Source organism: Anastrepha obliqua, chromosome 2 (genome assembly GCF_027943255.1).
Source record: "Anastrepha obliqua isolate idAnaObli1 chromosome 2, idAnaObli1_1.0, whole genome shotgun sequence".
In the NCBI taxonomy this organism is placed as follows: domain Eukaryota; kingdom Metazoa; phylum Arthropoda; class Insecta; order Diptera; family Tephritidae; genus Anastrepha; species Anastrepha obliqua.
The window spans coordinates 105,885,718-105,906,331 of record NC_072893.1 but is presented as its reverse complement, the minus strand read 5'-3'; the positions used below and the strand labels follow the sequence as shown (position 1 = coordinate 105,906,331).

The window sequence follows — 20,614 nt, the reverse complement described above, 5'->3', positions numbered from 1 at the left end:
GCTATCGGGATGTTGAAGAGGAAGAGACAGTTGAACACCTTCTAGGCGGGTGCATGGCTCTGTGTAGAAGAAGGTTAGATTTGCTCAGAATCGCGGATGTTGCAATATAAAATTAGTTCAATTAAGTAAACTAAAGAGAACTAAGTGAGGTAAGAATGGGATAGTTCCGGTGGCATCACAAAGGGCCTCTATTTGTCCAAGATGCGTCGCAAGGCAGCCACTTTACCTCATACGAAGTTTTATTCCTTTGAAAAGTTGTTCAATAATTTATATGTATCCCAATGAATTTATGCAAAGAGCGCACCTGGGCAAGTTGCCATAATACAAAATATTCAGCATTCTTCTTCTTGCTGTCATATTGGATTTAATGTCACCTTAGCGCAATAGCGTTTTACCCCCACCTTTAGTATTTCAGAATGTTTCCTTCACTAATTTATTTAGTGTATTATTTCTAGTGCGCCAAGTAAAGTGTGTCACCTTGACGTGTTCACATACTTTTAGTACAAACTTTCGATTTTTTGCTTTGAGAGGGCATTCTCAATGCATTTGGGCAAGTATAAGGTTGTCAAAAAAGTCTTGCGGTATTTTTATTGAATTTTCAATTGTTCATAAAATTGGTTATAATAATGCGGTTTAAGTCAAATATGCGCCGTTTTGTTCGATGACGAGTTCCCAACGAGATGCCAACTTCATAATGCCCTTCTTATAGAAGCTCGCTTCCCTATTGTCAAAAAACTCGGAGAGCCAATTTTCACAGGACTTTCTTGAGGACAACTTCCGACTACCAAGCTCGTTCGCCATGGACAGAAATAGGTGGTAATCACTTCGTGCGAGATCCGGACTATACGGTGGATGCAAAAGAACCTCCCATCCGAGCTCCCGGAGCTTCTGGCGCGTCACCAAAGATGTGTGTGGCCTGGCGTTGTCCTGATGGAAGACAATTCGGCCTCTTTGATCAAAGATGGCCTCTTCTGCATGAGTGCTGCATTCAAGCGGTCCAGTTGTTGGCAGTACAGGTCCGAATTGAGCGTTTGGCCATAGGAGAGCAGCTCATAGTGGATGATTCCCTGCCAATCTTACCAAACACACAGAAGAACCTTCTTGGCCGTCAATCCAGGCTGGGCCACCGTCTGGGCAACTTCACCGCTTTTCTACCACGACCGTTTGCGCTTCACGTTGTCGTAAGTGACCCACTTTTCATCGCCAGTCACCATCCGCTTCAAAAACGGGTCGATTTTGTTGCGATTCAGAAGCGATTCGTATGCATCCATACGGGCAAAAATGTTTTTTTGCGTCAAGTCGATACATCGAGCTTCTTTTTGAATCCAAGCTTCTTCAAATGGTTTATAACGGTTTGATGACTCATGCCCAGCTCTTCGCCGATGCTACGGCTGCTACTTTGCCGGTCTCTTTCGATCAGTTCAGCGATTTTATCGCAATTTTCGACGACAGGCCTTCCGGATCGTGGCGCATCTTCGATCACCTCTGCACTAGAACGAAAACGTTGAAACCATCGTTGTGCGGTGGAAATGGAAACTGTATCGGGTCCATAAACTGCACAAATTTTATTGGCAGCATGAGATGCATATTTTCTCTTTATTTTGCTCCATGTTTGCGACGCTATAACTCACGAACGACTAAAAGCAAACAACAATTAATCAAACACTTGTTAGCACGTGAAAAGAGCTTTCCAAAAAGCTCTAGCGTGAACCGATGCGACGAATACAACTAGAACTACGCGCTTGCAAAGACTGGCTTGCGGAAATACCGCAAGACTTTTTGTACGAGTACGAATCGCATTTTCTTCGTTCTCTCGTCCATCTGTTTGATTGTGATCAACTGCCAAACCGGCGAAGTACTTATCAAGCACTCATTTTCATGAATTTCCCGAGTTTATAATAAAAATGGGAATGTTGCACGACACTGATTTTAGTATATTAAAGTTATAAATTAATAATTAATAATAAAAGGAATTTCAGATACACTTTCTGTTTTGTACTACGGGGGATAATCTTTTAAGAAATAAGATTATATTATCATACCTTGGAGATATTCGGGAGTAAACTTATCGGGCGGTATGATTTGGGATTATTTGAGTTTTTCCCTGGTTTTAAAATCATTATTATTTAAGCAACTTTCCAGTGAGGTGGGGCAAATACTGAAAGAATTGCATTGAAGAGCTGGGTGAAAAATAGTATAGCTTCTTCTTTTGGTGATTCTCTTAAAAAGCTTTGCTGTTATTAAATCGAAACTAGTTTTAAGTGGAGTATATCAGCTTTTATTTCTTTTTTTTTTTTGTACACTTCCTTATTGGCAAATCCATTTGGTGAGCTTCATCTAAGAGTGAAGAAACTTGGAGTTGGATTGGGGGGTGTTTTGTCTGGTTTGAGAACAAAAAGTAGAAATGTTTAGCGAAACAGTCCGCTTTCTCAGCCTTCATTTTCGCCCATCTTCCATCTGGCTTGATAATGTGAAGATTTTGTTGAATTGGCCCTTTTACGCTTTTGGTCACCTTCTACAGTTAGTAGTCTGTTGCTGGAGTAGTATCGGCTACTTCTTTCTTCTTACTTTTGTGTTTCTCGGTTTCTCTTAGTGATTAGTACTTCTTCCACTTCTTTTATAAGCGAGTTTGCAATCGAGGCATTTTTTGTACTGTGGGCATCGAGGGGTCTTGCTATTTTTTGAGCTTGCTTTCGATAAAGGTGGATAGTATCTTTTTTGCAGATTTGTGTATTTGCATTGTGGTAGAAGTCCAGGCAGAATATTGTACGCAATTAATGAAGAGTTCCGTTGCCTCAGTGATATCATCATTATCCGTATTAGTAGGAGTTTTGTGTTTAGAGAATTGGCGACTTATTTTTAAACGAACTTGTTTAAGTTGAACCAATCAGTTCTGTTGTTGTAGAGAGTACATTTTTGATTCATATTGTGTAAGCATTTATGGAGAGTGAGGATTATGGGTGTGAGGTCCGATGACAAGTCAAAGCAAGACTTACATAGTACTGTACACCTTTTGTAATGAACAAAAGGGGTGCCTTTTATATTTCGGGATTTGGCAACCCTGGTGTTGCAATCTGGCAACTGACAGCTGTATCGCAAAGTTTTTCATGTTTTGGCTTTTACGTACTCAGAACGTTTTAAAATAACAGCGCTATTTGTGTTGTTTACAGTAACTTAAAAGATTCATCTCGGTCCAAAAATGGAATTAAATCGTGAACATTTTTGTGCGATTATTTTTTACAACTTTCGACGTGGATTAACTCGGCAACATTGCATGGATGAACTTAATTCATTTTTTGGCGATGAAGCTCCATCAAGGACCAGTGTTTATCGATGGTATGGTGAATTCAATCGTGGTCGTAATTCACTCCAAGACGAATTTCGTGAAGGTCGTCCAAAATCAGTTGTTGTTCCGAAAACCATTGATGCTGTGCGCGAACTGCCGAACTGATATTGCAAGATCGTCATGTGACCTATCGTGAGATTGAGACAATCTTAGGCATTAGTGGGACCAGCATACATTCAATATGGCATAAACATTTGACTGTGAAAAAAATTTGTTCGCGTTGGATCCCACACAATTTGTCAATCGCTCAAAAAAAGGCTCGTGTCGATTGCTCAAAAAATACGATCGCGGGGCTTCGAAACACGTCTATGACATCGGACATCGTGACAGGTGATGAATCATGGATTTACGCATATGAGCCCGAAAGTAAACAGCAGTCGACTGTATGAGTGTTTCAAGATGAGCCAAATCTAACAAAAGTTGTTCGCGCACGAAGCACTTCCAAGCAAATGGTCGCCTGTTTTTTCGGAAAAACTGGACATGTCGCAACCGTACCACTAGAACAACGCTGAACAGTAAATTCTGAGTGGTACACAACCATTTGTTTGCCAGTTGTCTTCCAAGAAATTAGGAAAACCAATCGCCAAAGACAGATCACTCTTCACCAGGACAATGCGAGCTCTCACACATCGGCTCAAACAACTGCATTTTTGAGCACCCAAAACATCGAATTAATGGGTCATCCGCCGTATAGTCCTGACTTGACACCGAATGACTTCTTTTTATTCCCGTACGTAAAAAACAAACTGAGAGGTCAACGTTTTTCGACACCTGAAGAAGCGGTTGCGGCATTTAGAATGCATGTTTTGGAGGTACCTCATTCAGAGTGGCAAAAGTGTTCCGACAATTGGTTCAAACGCATGCAAAAGTGTATAGATCTTCATGGAGAATATTTTGAAAAACAATACAGTGATTTTCGATGATTAAAATTTGTTTTTGTTTTCTAATCCCGATATATAAAAGGCACCCCTCGTACCATCCTTAATCAACGTTGCTCCCAAGCAATTTGCTCTATCGCCCATACGGAGCGGAATGGTTGAAATTTGGAGCAGAATGAAAGGTGGTCGCCCTAACCGAATGGGTTGGAAGTGCACAGGTTCGAATCGCCGTGCATGAATAATCAAATGATAGAAAGTTATTTCTAATAGCGGTCGCCCCTCGGTTGGCAAAGGTAAACGTCCAAGTGTATTTCCTCATGAAAAACCATCAATCGTTCGGAGCCAGGCTAAAAGATATACGCTAAAGGATTTTGCCTCAAATCCATGAATGTATATAACATGAAAAAAACAAAAATTATGACACGGGAAAAAATTAGGGTTAAAGTAAATTTCTCATTCAGTATACGATAAATCTGTGCATATATTTATTTTTTTATTTCGAAAATACATACATACAATTATTTAAGGAAAAAATTTTACCGTTCTTGGTGAAGCCGCGAACCACCGACTTCCTTAGATCAATAATAATTATAACTGAAAGTACTTGTAAATGCATACATACATACAAACGTAATAAGCCTTACACTTTTACGTTACATGCAACCTTTTAACTGACTTGTGGCATGCCATTTGGAGGCACATTTAGTTTTCAATCGATACTATTTCTGACTGAGTCTACTGACTTTAATGTTTGATGGCGCATTGTGAAGGAGGAAGCGGACGTAGATAAATACAAATTTCATAACTATTCTAGCTGTTTATTTACGAATTTAGTTCAATGACTTGACATTGAAACCAAAGTTACTTATTTACTTAAAGGTTGTTAAGGGTCAACGTTAGTGGTGGGGCTTCCATGAAAAGTTTGCTCCTGAAGGTTGAAGAAAGAGTTTACTTCCGTGCATGACAAAAAGACTTAATTAGTACAATTTCAGTTATTAAAACGACAACTTTTGCTTTTGTATCGCATTGACATTTATTGCTGCTGTATTGCACGGAACTGTTTTATTAATATGACCAACATCGCACGCAACATAAAGTTGAAATCGAATGATTCGTCAAATTCATATTAATTTTGGAAGAAAATAAAATAACCTTCGGAATAATTAGAAGTTGGGCTGTATATACAATAGACAAGAAAATGTGATGAATACCGAAACACTATAATATCGTTTCACTCTCACAATGCTTCATTTGGCTGATCCGATTCCTTCGTATGATGTGTGTATTATGAATGTGTCTTAACAAACTTGAATCCTTTACAAAATAAAATTAGTATTCTTCCGCTCTGCTTTATCTTTGACATCATCATTGGAGCAATCGATTTTTCAATTCTTTTACATCCCTGTTTTTTTCCATAAAAAAAAAAAAATAAAGCTGCGGAGTAATGGTACCATCACCATATATGTTAACATATTTTCAGCCATACCGAAACCCAGTAACTTAGCTTAAGCTGTTTCAGAGAAAAACGAAGAGAAAGTTTTGATCCGTATCGAAGGTGAATCCTTTTTCCGATACCTACGCCTCCGATATATCGGTATTAATATTCGTGCAATAATGAAAGAGACCTTTAGATCGATATCGAATATGATAAACGGAACTTCAAAAAAAGAGGTGCTAAAGTTGTTGATGTGGCGTAATTTTATATATAGTGAAATCTCCGTTGGGTTTACACTCACCGTCAGTCAGCTTTTGTCTGTCTAAGAGATGTGCCTACTCAAGAAAAGATAACTTCTGCCGATACAGAAGACTTGGTATAGAAAAAATGTCCGCCCAAGGGAAGTGTTAATAGAGGTGTCCGTTAAAGAGGTTACACTGTACATACCATCTTGATCAAAAAGTTAGCGAAACAACTACCAGGTCACACACTAAGTTAACTGACTTGAGTTCTGATTTTTTGTTAGGTTGCAACATCTGTGATTAACATTCCTACCAAAATTTTATAGGCATTACCTGAAATTTGTAAAAGTTCCACCGTCTTTAGTAAATCTACCTCTACGTGTTTTCGATTTTTTACAGTTTTAAAAATGGATTTGAACTTGCAGCCACCAGTTTGTATTAAAGTTTGCGTTAAAAATGGATTCAATGTTGCGAAAGCCTTTGAGATGTTGAGAAACTGCTTCGGTAATGATAAACTAAAGAAAACAGCCGACAACCGCTTACGAGTGGCATGAGCGTATCAGAAGTGATCGTGAGTCGATCGAAGAAGCCGAACTTAGTGGCAGGCCACTATCAGCGAATCTTATTTGATAACTTTGTTGTTGCTTTTACATGGAAATGTGTTGTCAAGTGAGCAGGGCCCAGCAATAGCGAACAGAGCAATGGCGAATCAAATGCGCTTATTGAAAAGAACGAGAATTCGAAGGGTGTGACAGAACACGAGCAGCGCGAGCAGCACAAGTAACGAGTTGAAGCAACAAATGTTTTGCTGTATAAACGCAGTCTCACTAACACTCATTAAGAGCTTCTAGAAAAATACAGTTTTTACAAGTTCCTTTCCAGTGCTGCAAACTTATAATACCATACACTTATTTATATTAGTTGCTTCATCTATTCTCCACTTGCTAACGCATACAGTGGACTGGATTAGTATATACAGGGTTGACCATATTAAACTGACCCATTGAGTAACCCTATAACTTTTTACTGTAATTTGAAATCTAAGGTTTACGTCAACAAGCCAAAGACACTAGGCGCACTTAAGGCCAATCTTCTTCTTAATTGGCGCTATAACCGCTTACGCGATTTTGGCCGAGTTTAACAAAGCGCGCCAGTCGTTTCTTTCTAGTGCTAACCGGCGCCAGTTGGACACACCAAGTGAAGCCAAGTCCTTCTCCACCTGATCTTTCCAACGCAGTGGAGGCCGCCCTCTTCCTCTGCTACCACCAGCTGGTACCGCATCGAATACTTTCAAAGCCGGAGCGTTTGTATCCATTCGGACGACATGACCCAGCCAACGTAGCCGCTGGATCTTTATTCGCTGCGCTATGTCTATGTCGTCGTAAAGCTCATACAGCTCATCGTTCCATCGTCTGCGATATTCGCCGTTGCCAACGTGCAAAGGTCCAAAAATCTTACGCAGAATCTTTCTCTCGAACACTCCAAGCGTCGCTTCATCGGATGTTGTCATCGTCCAAGCTTCTGCGCCATACGTTAGGACGGGCATGATGAGAGTCTTGTAGAGTGTTAGTTTTGTTCGTCGAGAGAGGACTTTACTACTCAGTTGCCTACTTAGTCCAAAGTAGCACTTGTTGGCAAGAGAGATTCTACGTTGGATTTCAAGGCTGACATTGTTATCGGTGTTAATGCTGGTTCCTAAATAGACGAAGTCTTTTACAACCTCGAAATTATAACTGTCTACAGTGACGTGGGTGCCGATACGCGAGTGCGCCGACTGTTTGTTTGAAGACAGGAGGTACTTCGTTTTGTCCTCGTTCACCACCAAACCCATTCGCTTTGCCTCTTTATCCAGTTTGGAGAAGGCAGAACTAACAGCGCGGTTGTTAAGGCCGATGATGTCAATATCATCGGCATACGCCAACAATTGTACGCTCTTATAAAAAATTGTGCCTGAGCGATTAAGTTCTGCGGCTCGTACGATGCTCTCCAGCATCAGATTAAAGAAGTCACACGACAGCGAGTCACCCTGTCTGAAACCTCGTTTGGTATCAAACGGCTCGGAGAGGTCCTTCCCAATTCTGACGGCGCTACTGGTGTTGAGCAACGTCATCTTACATAGCCGTATTAGTTTTGCGGGGATACCAAATTCAGACATCGCGGCATACAGGTAACTCCTTTCCGTACTGTCGAATGCAGCTTTGAAATCGACGAAAAGGTGGTGTGTGTCGATTCTCCTTTCATGGGTCTTTTCCAAGATTTGGCGTATTGAGAATATTTGGTCGATGGTAGACTTTCCAGGTCTGAAGCCACACTGATAAGGTCCAATCACTTGGTTGACGGTGGGCTTCAGCCTTTCACACAATACGCTCGCTAGAACCTTATAGGCGATATTTAGAAGACTAATCCCGCGGTAATTGGCACAAATTGGAGGATCGCCCTTCTTATGGATTGGGCAGAGCACACTTAAATTCCAATCGGCAGGCATGTTTTCATCCGACCATATTTTGCATAGAAGCTGATGCATGCACCTTACCAGCTCCTCGCCGCCATGTTTGAATAGCTCACCCGGTAGTCCGTCGGCGCCCGCGGCTTTGTTGTTTTTTAGCCGCATTATCGCTATTCTCACCTCGTCATGATCGGGTAGCGGAACGACAATTCCGTCGTCAACGATTGGGGTATCGGGATCTTCACTTTCTCGGTGACATGCGCAGCTGTCACTGTTCAGTAGGTTCGAGAAGTGTTCCCTCCATAATTTAAGATTGCTCTGTACGTCAGTCACTAGTTCGCCGTCTTTGTTCTTACAGGAAAACGCCCCGGTCTTGAAACCTTCTGTAAGCCGCCGAACTTTCTGGTAGAATTTTCGGGCGTTGTTCCTGTTGGCCAGCATCTCAAGCTCTTCGCACTCACGTATTTCGGCCTCTCGTTTCTTCTTTCGGATAATACGTCTCTCTTCCTTTTTCAGCTCTCTGTAGCGATCCCACATGGCTCGCGTTGCGCCCGATCGCAGCGTGGCTCTATAGGCGGCATCCTTTCTTTCTGCGGCAGCATGACATTCCTCGTCGTACCAATTGTTTTTTCGGGCTCGCCGGAATCCGATTTCTTCTTCGGCGGCGGTACGTAGAGAACGAGAAATGTTGCTCCATTGTTCGTGGATGCCGGTTTGTTGGGCAGTGCTCTCCGAGAGCAGGAGTGAGAGTCGAGTGGCGAATCTTCTGGCTGTCTGTTGTGATTGCAGCTTTTCGATGTCGAACATTCTTTGCGTAGGTAGATGCACGTTTTTTGCTGCACTTAAGGCCAATATCCGACGGGAAATAGCCGCCATATCGGCCGAGACGCTGGCCAAAACTATGGAAAACGCCGAAAAACGGGCACATTACGCTATACGAGCTAAGGGCGACCACTTGCGCGATATCATATTCAAAAAGTGATGTAAAAGAATCTCCTTGAACTAAATTAAATGTTTTTCACAATGAAACACAAAAAAATGTTTCTTTTTCCATATTTTTTTAATAATCACATGGGTCAGTTTAAGATGGCCAACCCTGTACATATCCAAATACGTGCTAAGGGCGACCACTTGCGCGATATCATATTCAAAAAGTGATGTAAACGAATCTCCTTGAACTAAATTAAATGTTTTTCACAATGAAACACAAAAAAATGTTTCTTTTTCCATATTTTTTTAATAATCACATGGGTCAGTTTAATATGGCCAACCCTGTATGTACATATGTAGTGGAACAAACAATTTGAGGCGTTACCCGATCAAGGGGAAATTTAACATGGGCCGCTTTTGCATTGAGATTAAGAGGATAAAAAGAACTGTGACAAAGCTAAAAGCGTAAACCAGACGGAAGACGTTTCAGTCCTTAAATTCGAATGGATCTTCTGTATGATAATAGAGCTATACTCCGAAAATGGGCGTGGTGGGGCGTGGTGGGGCGTGGTGGGGCTAAGGAATGACCCACTTACCTAAAGAGTGTAATTTTTAACGATTATTTGCAATATTTATAGGCAAATAATTTTAACAAAAGAAACAAGAAAATGTTGTAAGTGGATGTGGGATATTATAATTCAAAAAACTACAATTCTGTACAGTATTTTTCATTTTATTCGATTTATCATACAAGGTGGCACAAAATGAATCACCCTATCGGAAGATTTAAAATTTTTGCATATGGTGTCGTATGTCAATCAAATTTGACACTTGTGAACCAGACAGCTGCAGTATACCAATAGACAGAAAATCGAGCGCGTAGAGGTCAGAATAAAGATTTCCAGCACTCAAAATTATATTTTTTATTTGTAAAAAATAATTGTGTAAATCACTAATGTTAAAAATACTGACTGGGTCAGAAAATATCAAGATCATGTGCATTGCATCTTCATTCCTATAATACCAATAATCGTTGCGCGCTTCTTCATATAGCGACGAAAAATTGCTAGTTTTTCTTTAGCTCAATTGTTAAATATCGCTGAAATCTGGAAGTTTCGGGAACTATTCTTTATAGGGGGTTAGAATATACCCGCAGCAAGGAATGTTTGTCGAAAAAGGCGACTGAAACCAAAGCATCCACTTGCTTTACAAGAAGAGCAAGGGCCAGCCTGGTTGTGGAATTCTGCTACAGCCTTTGTCATATTATTGCGTGGAAGTCAGTGGAGACAATACGTACCTACTCAACGGTGTATACCCTGGCGTTCTGTGGATGCAAAATCCCGTCAAACACTTAAAAAAAAAAGTTTCCTGAATTATTTTTAATAATATTTTAATAATATATTATTAATTCTTAGTTTTCTTTTCTCTTTTCTAGTTTCTTTTATTAATTTTCTTAACAAAGGTGTTTCCGTAAATTTTCAAATATCGGCTGACATAAAAAAGATATCTTTTCAAAACTGAACAAATTTAGACTCCAAATCGTAAATCGAAATTTTAACTAAGTTTGACAGAAATCTCACCACTGTAAAAAATTTAAATTTCCGGCTTATTACTCATTTTTTAGTTTCTATTAACACCGCGTTACACACATTCTGTCCTATGAACCAAATATACTTTTTTCGGAAAGGGGATAAAATATAAAAATACACGTGTATCGGCGATTTTCATGTACACGTCACAATTTTTTTTTTTTTTTTGTATTTTATAACTTTAAACGAGCAATTCTTGTATGCATATCTGTATAGCCACGCGATCTCAGGATTAGCTTAACGGATTTTAATGAAATTGGGCACACAGATAGTGTATCACATTTCTAGACTTTTCACCTAGGTGTTGCCACTGACAATGTTTCACAGGGTTGCCACCTGTTCGAAATTAAAAAAAAAATGCATGAGATATGCCGATGTGGGTATCAAAAGGAAGGTATTTCACTCAGCATTACAATAGAGATATAAAACCCTGAATTTTTTTATTAATTTTATTACATTAAAATTAAAAATTGTTACATTAAAAATTTTCCTTCAAGTTATGCCGAAAATTTAGAAAAAAAAAATTCTGACGTGTACATGAAAATCGCCGATACACGTGTATTTTTATTTTTTCTCCCCTTTCCGAAAAAGTATATTTGGTTCATAGGACAGAAAAAAAGTTCGTTTTTGTAACGCAGTGAAATGGATCTAAAGTCGTCAAAAACCTTTAGATTCTATAAATCTACATATTCTACTAAAATTTGAGTTCAAAATTCCAACTTTCGGAAAAATATTTTTTGCCATCGTCTGCCCACTGTGCGGCATATCTGCTTCTTTCAAATTGCGATGATATTTTATGGGCCCAGTTATTTTAACTTCGATTACCAAACACAGGTGAAAGATATTGCGCTCGCGGATTAAAGAAATATATACAAACTTTGAAACTTTTCTTTGTGGCGTCAGAAAAAGGAATGTAAGTCAGTAAAACACTGTTTTGTGCAGTTTCGTTTCGACTTCCACTTTGACCAAAATCGGCTATAAATAAAGCTTAATCGGATTGCTTCCAGCTATTACCCTTTTAATTGCAACATTATAAATGCCCTTCTTCTATTTCCCCTAATGCAATTAAATCGGAGCTGCTCAAATCAAATCTTTGCCATGTAATTAAATTCCATTGTATTTTACGAGTATTCTCTCATGCTGAAGCATTGTGTCAAACCACTTTAACTTTTTTGTGCGGAACAACAACAATCACGACTACATGGAAAAGGGGAAAACAAAGAAAATAATAATAATAAAAGTATATCCTGGCGTACCATTAATCCAGAAAAATAATAACAGCCCGCAGCCATTTCTCGCCTTTGCACGCGCTTAGCCTCCTTTCAATGTCTGTTTGCAAATCGCTTTTTTTCTACATTTTTTTCATCGTCTTGTTCCACATATCCTCTAAGTATGCCTCACTAAGTATGTATTGGTATGGTACACTCTTTTATTGTTTGCCTCTTTTTGTTCTTGATGCTTTTAATGTAGCTCATTTACTTGTGTGGCTCTCCACTCAAGTGTCCATATTCCCAAGCGTAGATTACATTTCTCTTCTCTCTTGTTCCACATTTGCCCCCTACAAGTGTATCTATCTATTAGAAATATTTCTTCCTCTTTTTTGCTTCCTTTTTCTAATAAGCGTTAATGCAATTTTACTAGATTTTCGCAAGCTCTTTGTTGTATTTAATTTCAATGCCTTGTAAAGTTTTAATGGAACTTGGAAACGCAAACATGGAAGATTAGAAAATATAGTAATGTATATACTTTTTTCTTTAGTACAAACAGTATATTAATACCCGGCATGTGCATCTTACGAATTAATGGTAAAAGTTGTTCAGATTCTTTAACTTTTAAAGCCAACGAACGAAAAATGGTTTTGTCAGTTTGCTGACAGTCGGTATTTACCCAGATTTTAATGGGAACTGTTGCTTATTTATAGATATTAAACTTTACTGAAATATAGTACATGTGCAGTCGTGTCCTTTGTTTAAATTAAAGAAGTGCTTTCAATCTTAAATCTGCCCAAAATCGTGTTCATGCATTATGCATCCTCTGTGCACATTCAGTTTTCCTTTATAAAACCTCAATTTTTTGTTTTAATTAAATTTAATACGAGCTTCAGCAGCCGCTCAACCGAATCGATCGGCGCTGCAGACAGCCTTTCTCTATAAACGGAAATTGTCTTGGTGTTGTAACGGGTGATCAATCATGAGGTGCTTTTTTCAATAGTTAAAAAAAAACAAAAATGTAAATTATGTTCAAAACCTTTATTTATCATTTGAAAGGACATTCTTTGACATTTACTTTTTGAATATGACTTCATTCAAATGTTGGCCGCAACTACGCTTAAGGTGGTCCATTCTGAAGGTCCAATTTTCAATCACTCGTTCGAGCATTTCGACTGGTATGTCGTGAATAACACGCGTAATGTTGGCTTCCAGAGCTTCAATCGTAGCTGGTTTATCAGCATAGACCTTGGACTTCACGAATCCCCAAAGAAAAAAGTCCAAAGGTGTGATATCACAAGATCTTGGTGGCCAACTCACAGGTCCTAAACGTGAAATCAGCTGCTCTCCGAAATGACTTCACAATAAAGTCATTGTTTCACGAGCTGTATGGCAAGTGGCTCCGTCTTGTTGAAACCAAATGTCGTAGAGATCATTAGATTCAATTTCAGGTAGCAAAAAGTCCGATATCATGGTACGGTAGCGAGCACCATTCACAGTTACGTTGCGGCCATCATCATTTTTGAAAAAATATGGACCGATGATTCCACCAGCCCATAAACCACACCAGACCGTTGTTTTCTCTGGGTGTAAAGGTAGCTCTTGAACCTGTTCTGGTTGCTCTTCATCCCAAATACGGCAATTTTGCTTATTGACGTAACCATTGAGCCAGAAATGCGCCTCAACGCTGAACAAAATTTTGCTCGAAAACAGCGGATCTTCTTCAATCTTTTCAAGAGCCCAATCAGCAAAACGGTGACGTGCAGGAAGGTCATTTGGCTTTAGTTCTTGTACGAGCTGTATTTTGTATGCTTTTAAATGAAGATCCTTCCGTAAAATTGACCAAGTTGTTCCATACGACAGTCCAAGTTGCTGAGAACGGTGCCGAATCGATTCATCGCGGTTTTCACGTACACTCTCTGCTACTGCCGCTATATTCTCAATGCTTCTTGCTGGACGTGGTCTATTCGGTCGAGAATTATCCACCAATGAATATTCGGATTCAAATTTGTTGATGGTATGTCGAATAGTGTCGATTATGTTGACCATAATGCGGTCTAAGCGCACGAAAAACATTTGTCACAGAACGCTGATTTTCATAATACAGTTGAACAATTTGTAGACCGCAACGTGAGTCTTTCCATGATGAAATGCCAAACGCTGTTCAACAAATCCACGATGACAGTTTGCCACAACTCGCGCGCGATCTGTAAAAAAAACGCAAATGAAAAAAACTCCTCTTAATTGATCACCCGTTATTATCAAAATAAACAAATTTTTCCATCGGCTTTTTAATGAACAGCTGCATTTTTTTCCGTATGACCTCCGCAACGAATTTTCATTGGATAGACTAGAAGCTATTGTTTTCAGAAGGAGTGAAGTCGAAACTAACTATTCAATTATTTTTTATAAATGCTCAATTCCACTAAGAAATGAAAAAAAGCCAAATTTATTGAATCAATGAAACAGATACATCCCAGGGCACCTGATAATGTTTCACTAGGAGAGCACGAGAAGAGAAGTAGTAGATTTATCTCAACGTGTAAATCAGTCTGACTGATACGCGATCCCTTATTTTTGTTCTGGCCCACTTGCGTTATTTTTGAGCCATAAAATCAACCTTACGAGTAGCTTTGGCAGTATTGCCGCATCTGATGTAAAAGCAGCATTAAGTGTTCTTTTTTTAATAAGGAAGTAACGAAAATCGATACAGTACTTTGAGAATTTAACACTTCCATGAACAACACTTCCCTGCGTAGGGAATCTGTGTAGACACCTCTGGAAACATTTTGCTTCGAATATTTTTGTGTTTGCGTAAATTTTGTAAAAACTACTCAAGACTGACATCCAAAAGGAATTATTGAAAGGACAAATGTTATACATACATACATACACGAGTTTTTATAAAAATCGATCAATCGATAATGTATGGTGAGTTACAATTAACAATTTTTTCATAAAATTTTATTTGATTTTCTCATATTGCCAACGTTTTGGGAAAAATCAATATCTTACAATAAAGCTGTGTGCCGCTTTAGTAAAACACATGTTCTGCCGTATTTTATATGGAAGAAAATTGTCAACATTGCACGCGAAATTGTCGCGTTTTAAAAGCGACTTCAAACTTGCCTTTTATTATATAATTATATAATAATATTATATTAAAGTTGAATGCGCTCGATGCGGTTCGATGCGGTTAAAGCTGCACGCCCAGAAGTTTTCTTGAGATTCTGATTAAAAAGTTGAAAATTTCTATACTAGTTTTTTAAAATTTATGAACCAATTTTTTAAAATCTGTTACATTTTTGTGAATTTTATACAAATTTTAGAACTTTGATTTATAAAAGATTTTTTTACAGTGAACTTTTATAAAAAATTAAGGAAAAAATGTAGCATGTAAAATATTAAAAGTATTATAAATAGATAAAATGACTTAATTATTTGAGCGCAAGTGTACCTACTAAAGCTCTAAAATAAATTGCTGATCACTTTTTTAGTAGAAAAAAAACAAAATCCTCAAAGAATGTCTTAAGTTTAAGCACTCCGGAGAGGAAAAATCCTTAATTTATAATAAAATATTTTTAAAAGTTTCATTCATTTTTTTTGCTTTTTAAACTAGTCCAAAACTCATTTTCGCCCGAAATATGACTAAATTTTTTTGTGTCCATTATAAACAAGTCCATTATGTGATTTATAAGTGGACTAGTTCCATTAAATAATTCATAAGGGACTAGTTCGTTAACTATATGCGTCCGGCAATTCAATGCGCTTTTCGCCTAGTTATTATACAATTTTATTTTGTTTATTATGATAACTGCTCCAAAATTGGTGATTTTCGCTACCAATTGGATTAGTTACAATTTTTTTGTTTATTATGAAATAGTTTATTAACTGGTATAATACTGATGTAAAGACTGACCAGTTCGTTAACTAGTCCATCAACTGGTCCAATACTGTTTTTTTTTCGGTAGACTAGTTTTAGACTAGTTTATTTTAAATCTAGTATGACTATTTCATTAAGTGGATAATGCCGCAGCCGAGACTGAATAGTTTGTTAGCTAGTACGTCAACTAGTCCAAAACTAGTGGTTTTCCCCACATATGGAATCAAGCCATTTTGTAAATCTATTATGAGCAATTTTATTAGCAGATAACAATTTTATTAGCAGGGGCTGATTAGTTTGTTAAATAGTCTGCTTGATTTGCACACATTCTGAAAAATTCATTAAATAATATTACGCTAATGTAGCGGCTTCGGTAGTCTAGCGTAAGTGGGTTCGAATCCCACGATAAGCACGGTCCACGCACTTTTCCAAACTTACCTACTCTCCTAGTTTCTATAAAAAAAAAATAATAATAATAATAATTTTATTCCTCAACCCCAACAACCTTATCCTTCCAATCCTTAGTCCTGCATAAAAAGTCAGCGCATTACTTGCATTGTCGCTGCTAAAACAAGCAAAAAACAAAGACAAAGACACAGTTACACATTGCAACAGTGACGCCAGCAAGAGGAAGCGGGCAATCGCGATAATAGCGCAGACACACCAAATTTAGCGAAGTCCTCAACCATCTGTCTGATCCTTCTGCCAGAAAAATGTGACACGCAGATGGCGCTTCCAGCAGTAAGAAGGCGTTGTTCCTAAGCAACGACAGGTGGCCATTCCCACTACTTAGGACTGATAGCGGGAGGCTAATCACGCAAGACTGAGTCTTGTCGAGACCATATGCTCCCGAGAGGAGTGAACAAGGAAAAAAATGTAGAGGCTGACAATTGATATTTCTTGGGATTTCGCTAAGCTAAAAACACCATTTGCCAGATAGCAGACGAGCTATTTCAGCTGAGCAGCACCTATTTCAGCAAAGCAAACTGGTAGTAAAGTAGTAAAGAATTATTACTGTCCTAAGGCGGCCGCCGTAGCCGAATGGGTTGGTGCGTGATTACCATTCGGAATTCACAGAGAGAACGTTGGTTCGAATCTCGGTGAAACCCAAAATTAAAAGAAAAAGCAAAACATTTTTGTAATAGCGGTCGCTCCTCGGCAGGCAAAGGCAAACCTCCGAGTGTATCTCTGCCATGAAAAAGCTCCTCATAAAAATATCTGCCGTTCGGAGTCGGCTTGAAACTGTAGGTCCCTCCATTTGTGGAACAACATCAAGACGCACACCACAAATAGGAGGAGGAGCTCGGCCAAACACACAATAAGGTGTACGCGCCAATTATATATACAGTCCTGTGCAAAAAACCGGACAGCTAATTTACACTATTTAAATTTCTACAGCTTGAGTATAAAGCTTCTTGGCGGTAAGTAGCGTTTTTTTGTATAAATAGAACAGTTTTGAATTAATTTGTATCATAATTCAATCAATAAGTGAAATAGTTGATACGTGGCAAGTGTTAATATCAAAAATATGCCAAGATCGAAGCAAAGAGGGGCAAATTATTGCACTATCACAGCAAAAATTGTCCGTACGTCAAATTGCTGCTAAAGTAGGCTTCAGCAAATCATCTGTTGCCGATTTTTTAAAGAAATTTGCAGAAACGGCTTCAACGGAGGGAAAGAAAGGATCTGGACGACGAAAAAAGCCGTCGCCTGCTGAAGACCGGATGATTAAGCGGATGTGTATTCAGGACCGTTTCAAATCTTCGGCAGATGCAACTGGCGTCGAAATAGATTCATCTACTGTGCGTAGGAGATTGATAAATGCCGGTTTTGTAGGAAGACATCCCGCAAAAAAGCTGTTTTTGAACGAAAAAATGCGTCAAAAACGATACCGATGGGCCAAAACTCATGAAAACTGGACTGTCGAGCACTGGAAGAATGTGATTTTTTCGGATGAATCCAAGTTTAACCTCTTTGGATCGGATGGTATCCACCATGTGAGACGCAGATCTGGCGAAAGATATAAAACTGGATGCATACTGCCTACTGTAAGACAGTCAGTTGGTAGAATGGTATGGGGCTGCTTCAGCTATGACGGAACGAAAGCACTGACTCTTATTGATGGTCGGGTGAACGGAGATGCTTACATTTCAATTTTAAATAGGCATTTAATACCTGTCATTGAGGAGCAGTATTCTCTAAGAACGGACGTTATATTTCAGGATGATTCTGCGCCATGCCACCGATCTCACAAAGTAAGTTATGATTTTTGTTAAATCTCCCGAGTGTTTTGTTTAAATGTCGAATCAAAAAACCAATGATTTATTTATTCCTTATTTGTTGCAGGTTAAAGAATTTATGGAAAAAAACGGAATTGTCCAATTCGAATGGCCGGCTAACAGTCCCGACCTAAGCCCAATTGAGAACCTCTGGGCCATTGTAAAGAAGCAGGCACCTGAAAAAAAGCCGAAGAACAAAACTGACCTGGATAACATTATAATGGACACTTGGCATAACGATATTTCGGAGGAATTGTTGCAAACCGTGGTTACATCAATGCCGAGACGTATTAAAGCGGTAATTAAGGCGAAAGGCGATGCGACCAAGTATTAAAACTTCAAATTATAACATTTATAATGAAATAATTAATTTTGTTTTGAATTAATTAGCAGTAAGATTATATAATAAGGATAAACTAATAATAAAACATTCGTTATTGACTATGCTAAAACAAATAAAGTATGAAAATATTAAAAACACGTATGAAATTTATTGATTTTATTTCATAATTTTGTATTAAAAACACAATGGAATATAACCACATTCAAATATATTTGATAAAATCCATACTACTTCAAAAAATTGAGGTTTCCGACTGTCCGTTTTTTTTTGTATAGGACTGTATATATTATACAGGGTTGGCCATATTAAAGTGACCCATTGAGTAACCCTATCACTTTTTACTGTAATTTGAAATCTAAGGTTTACGTCAACAAGCCAAAGACACTAGGCGCACTTAAGGCCAATATCCGACGGGAAATAGCCGCCATATCGGCCGAGACGCTGGCCAAAACTATGGAAAACGCCGAAAAACGGGCACATTACGCTATACGAGCTAAGGGCGACCACTTGCGCGATATCATATTCAAAAAGTGATGTAAACGAATCTTCTTGAACTAAATTAAATGTTTTTCACAATGAAACACAAAAAAATGTTTCTTTTTCCATATTTTTTTAATAATCACATGGGTCAGTTAAAGATGGCCAACCCTGTACATATCCAAATACGTGCTAAGGGCGACCACTTGCGCGATATCATATTCAAAAAGTGATGTAAACGAATCTCCTTGAACTAAATTAAATGTTTTTCACAATGAAACACAAAAAAATTTTTCTTTTTCCATATTTTTTTAATAATCACATGGGTCAGTTTAATATGGCCAACCCTGTATATAAGTTTGATTTCGGGGATAGTACAGATATGTAGATAATGCCTGCTTTAAGAAAATATATTATATAACTTACCGAGTATGGCACGCAAATGTCCCTCCAATGTCTGCAATATCGTTTGCTTTATCTCCTTAACGTTCTTGCCCAGAAACTGTTCGCTGGCGGTACCCAACAATTCGTCAGCCTGATGGTGAAAATAATACACGTTCATCATCTGCACGCAGGCAGAATGTTGTTGTTGTTGAAGTTGAAGGGGAAATGGATGAATGAGGGTGTTGATTGGTTGATTGGTATTTTGTTGGTTGGTAGTTTGGTTTATTGATTGATTGATTGATTGATTTGTAATTGTTGTTTTTTTGTGGTGGTTGATGATGAAGTTTGTAAGATGGTTTATTGTATATTTTAGTATTTTTTATAATTTTGTTGGTAACAGCAAAAGAGAGAGAAGAAAAAAAGAAAGAAATATTTAAAAGCTGAACAACGGCAATAGTAAAAGTAAAATAACAAATCACTATACATACAACCATTTACATACAATACGGTTACTTGATTCAAAATTAATACACATAAAAATATAATGGCTTAATTAGAAACATTTTTGAGTAGTACGAAAGAGTTGTAGGATCAATGAGCGGATGATATTTTTAATATTTTTTTTGTTTTTGTTTTGAAAATGGAAAACACCAATTTAGCAGTTGTAATGAGACTTTCATAAATGACACTCAAATGTATGAACAATTAAAAGATAGTTGCTTAATAACTGACAACAATTTGAACTCATGAATATTCACACATACAGATATAACAGCAAACAAACATATATACATACACCAAATACCAAATTTATGAGATGGATTTAATACAGATGTAAATATGTATGCCAATTGGTTTTGATGTAGTCCTTATGCAAGCAGCAACATTGGCAATACAAATGTCAATATGTGTGTATGTATGTATAAGCATATTATGATATGATTTCCAATGGCAATTAACGAAATCGGGATGGAAAGCGAATGTTCCTAAAATTTCACTATTTTTCTTATGCATCTTTAATTTTCATTATTTTTCTACAAAAACATAGTTTATTCTATAACAAATACCATACCACAACAAAGCTGCGAACATTGCACAAAATATGTAAAAATTCGACAAATTTTCATCAAATTTTTTAAACAGAATTAAAAAAAAAAATTAGTGCGCAGTTTTA

At 38.0% G+C, this 20,614-nt stretch overlaps 1 protein-coding gene across 2 annotated transcripts in view; it reads right to left on the bottom strand.

Annotated features, from left to right (window-relative positions):
* The window catches only part of LOC129239077 (flotillin-2), a 122,698-nt gene that overhangs the window by 85,080 nt on the left and 17,004 nt on the right, over window positions 1–20,614 (bottom strand). For both annotated transcript variants that reach the window (XM_054874362.1, XM_054874361.1), the window contains one exon: window positions 19,483–19,621. In XM_054874362.1, coding sequence (XP_054730337.1) covers window positions 19,483–19,621 — 139 coding nt within the window. The remainder of the gene's footprint in view (window positions 1–19,482; window positions 19,622–20,614) is intronic.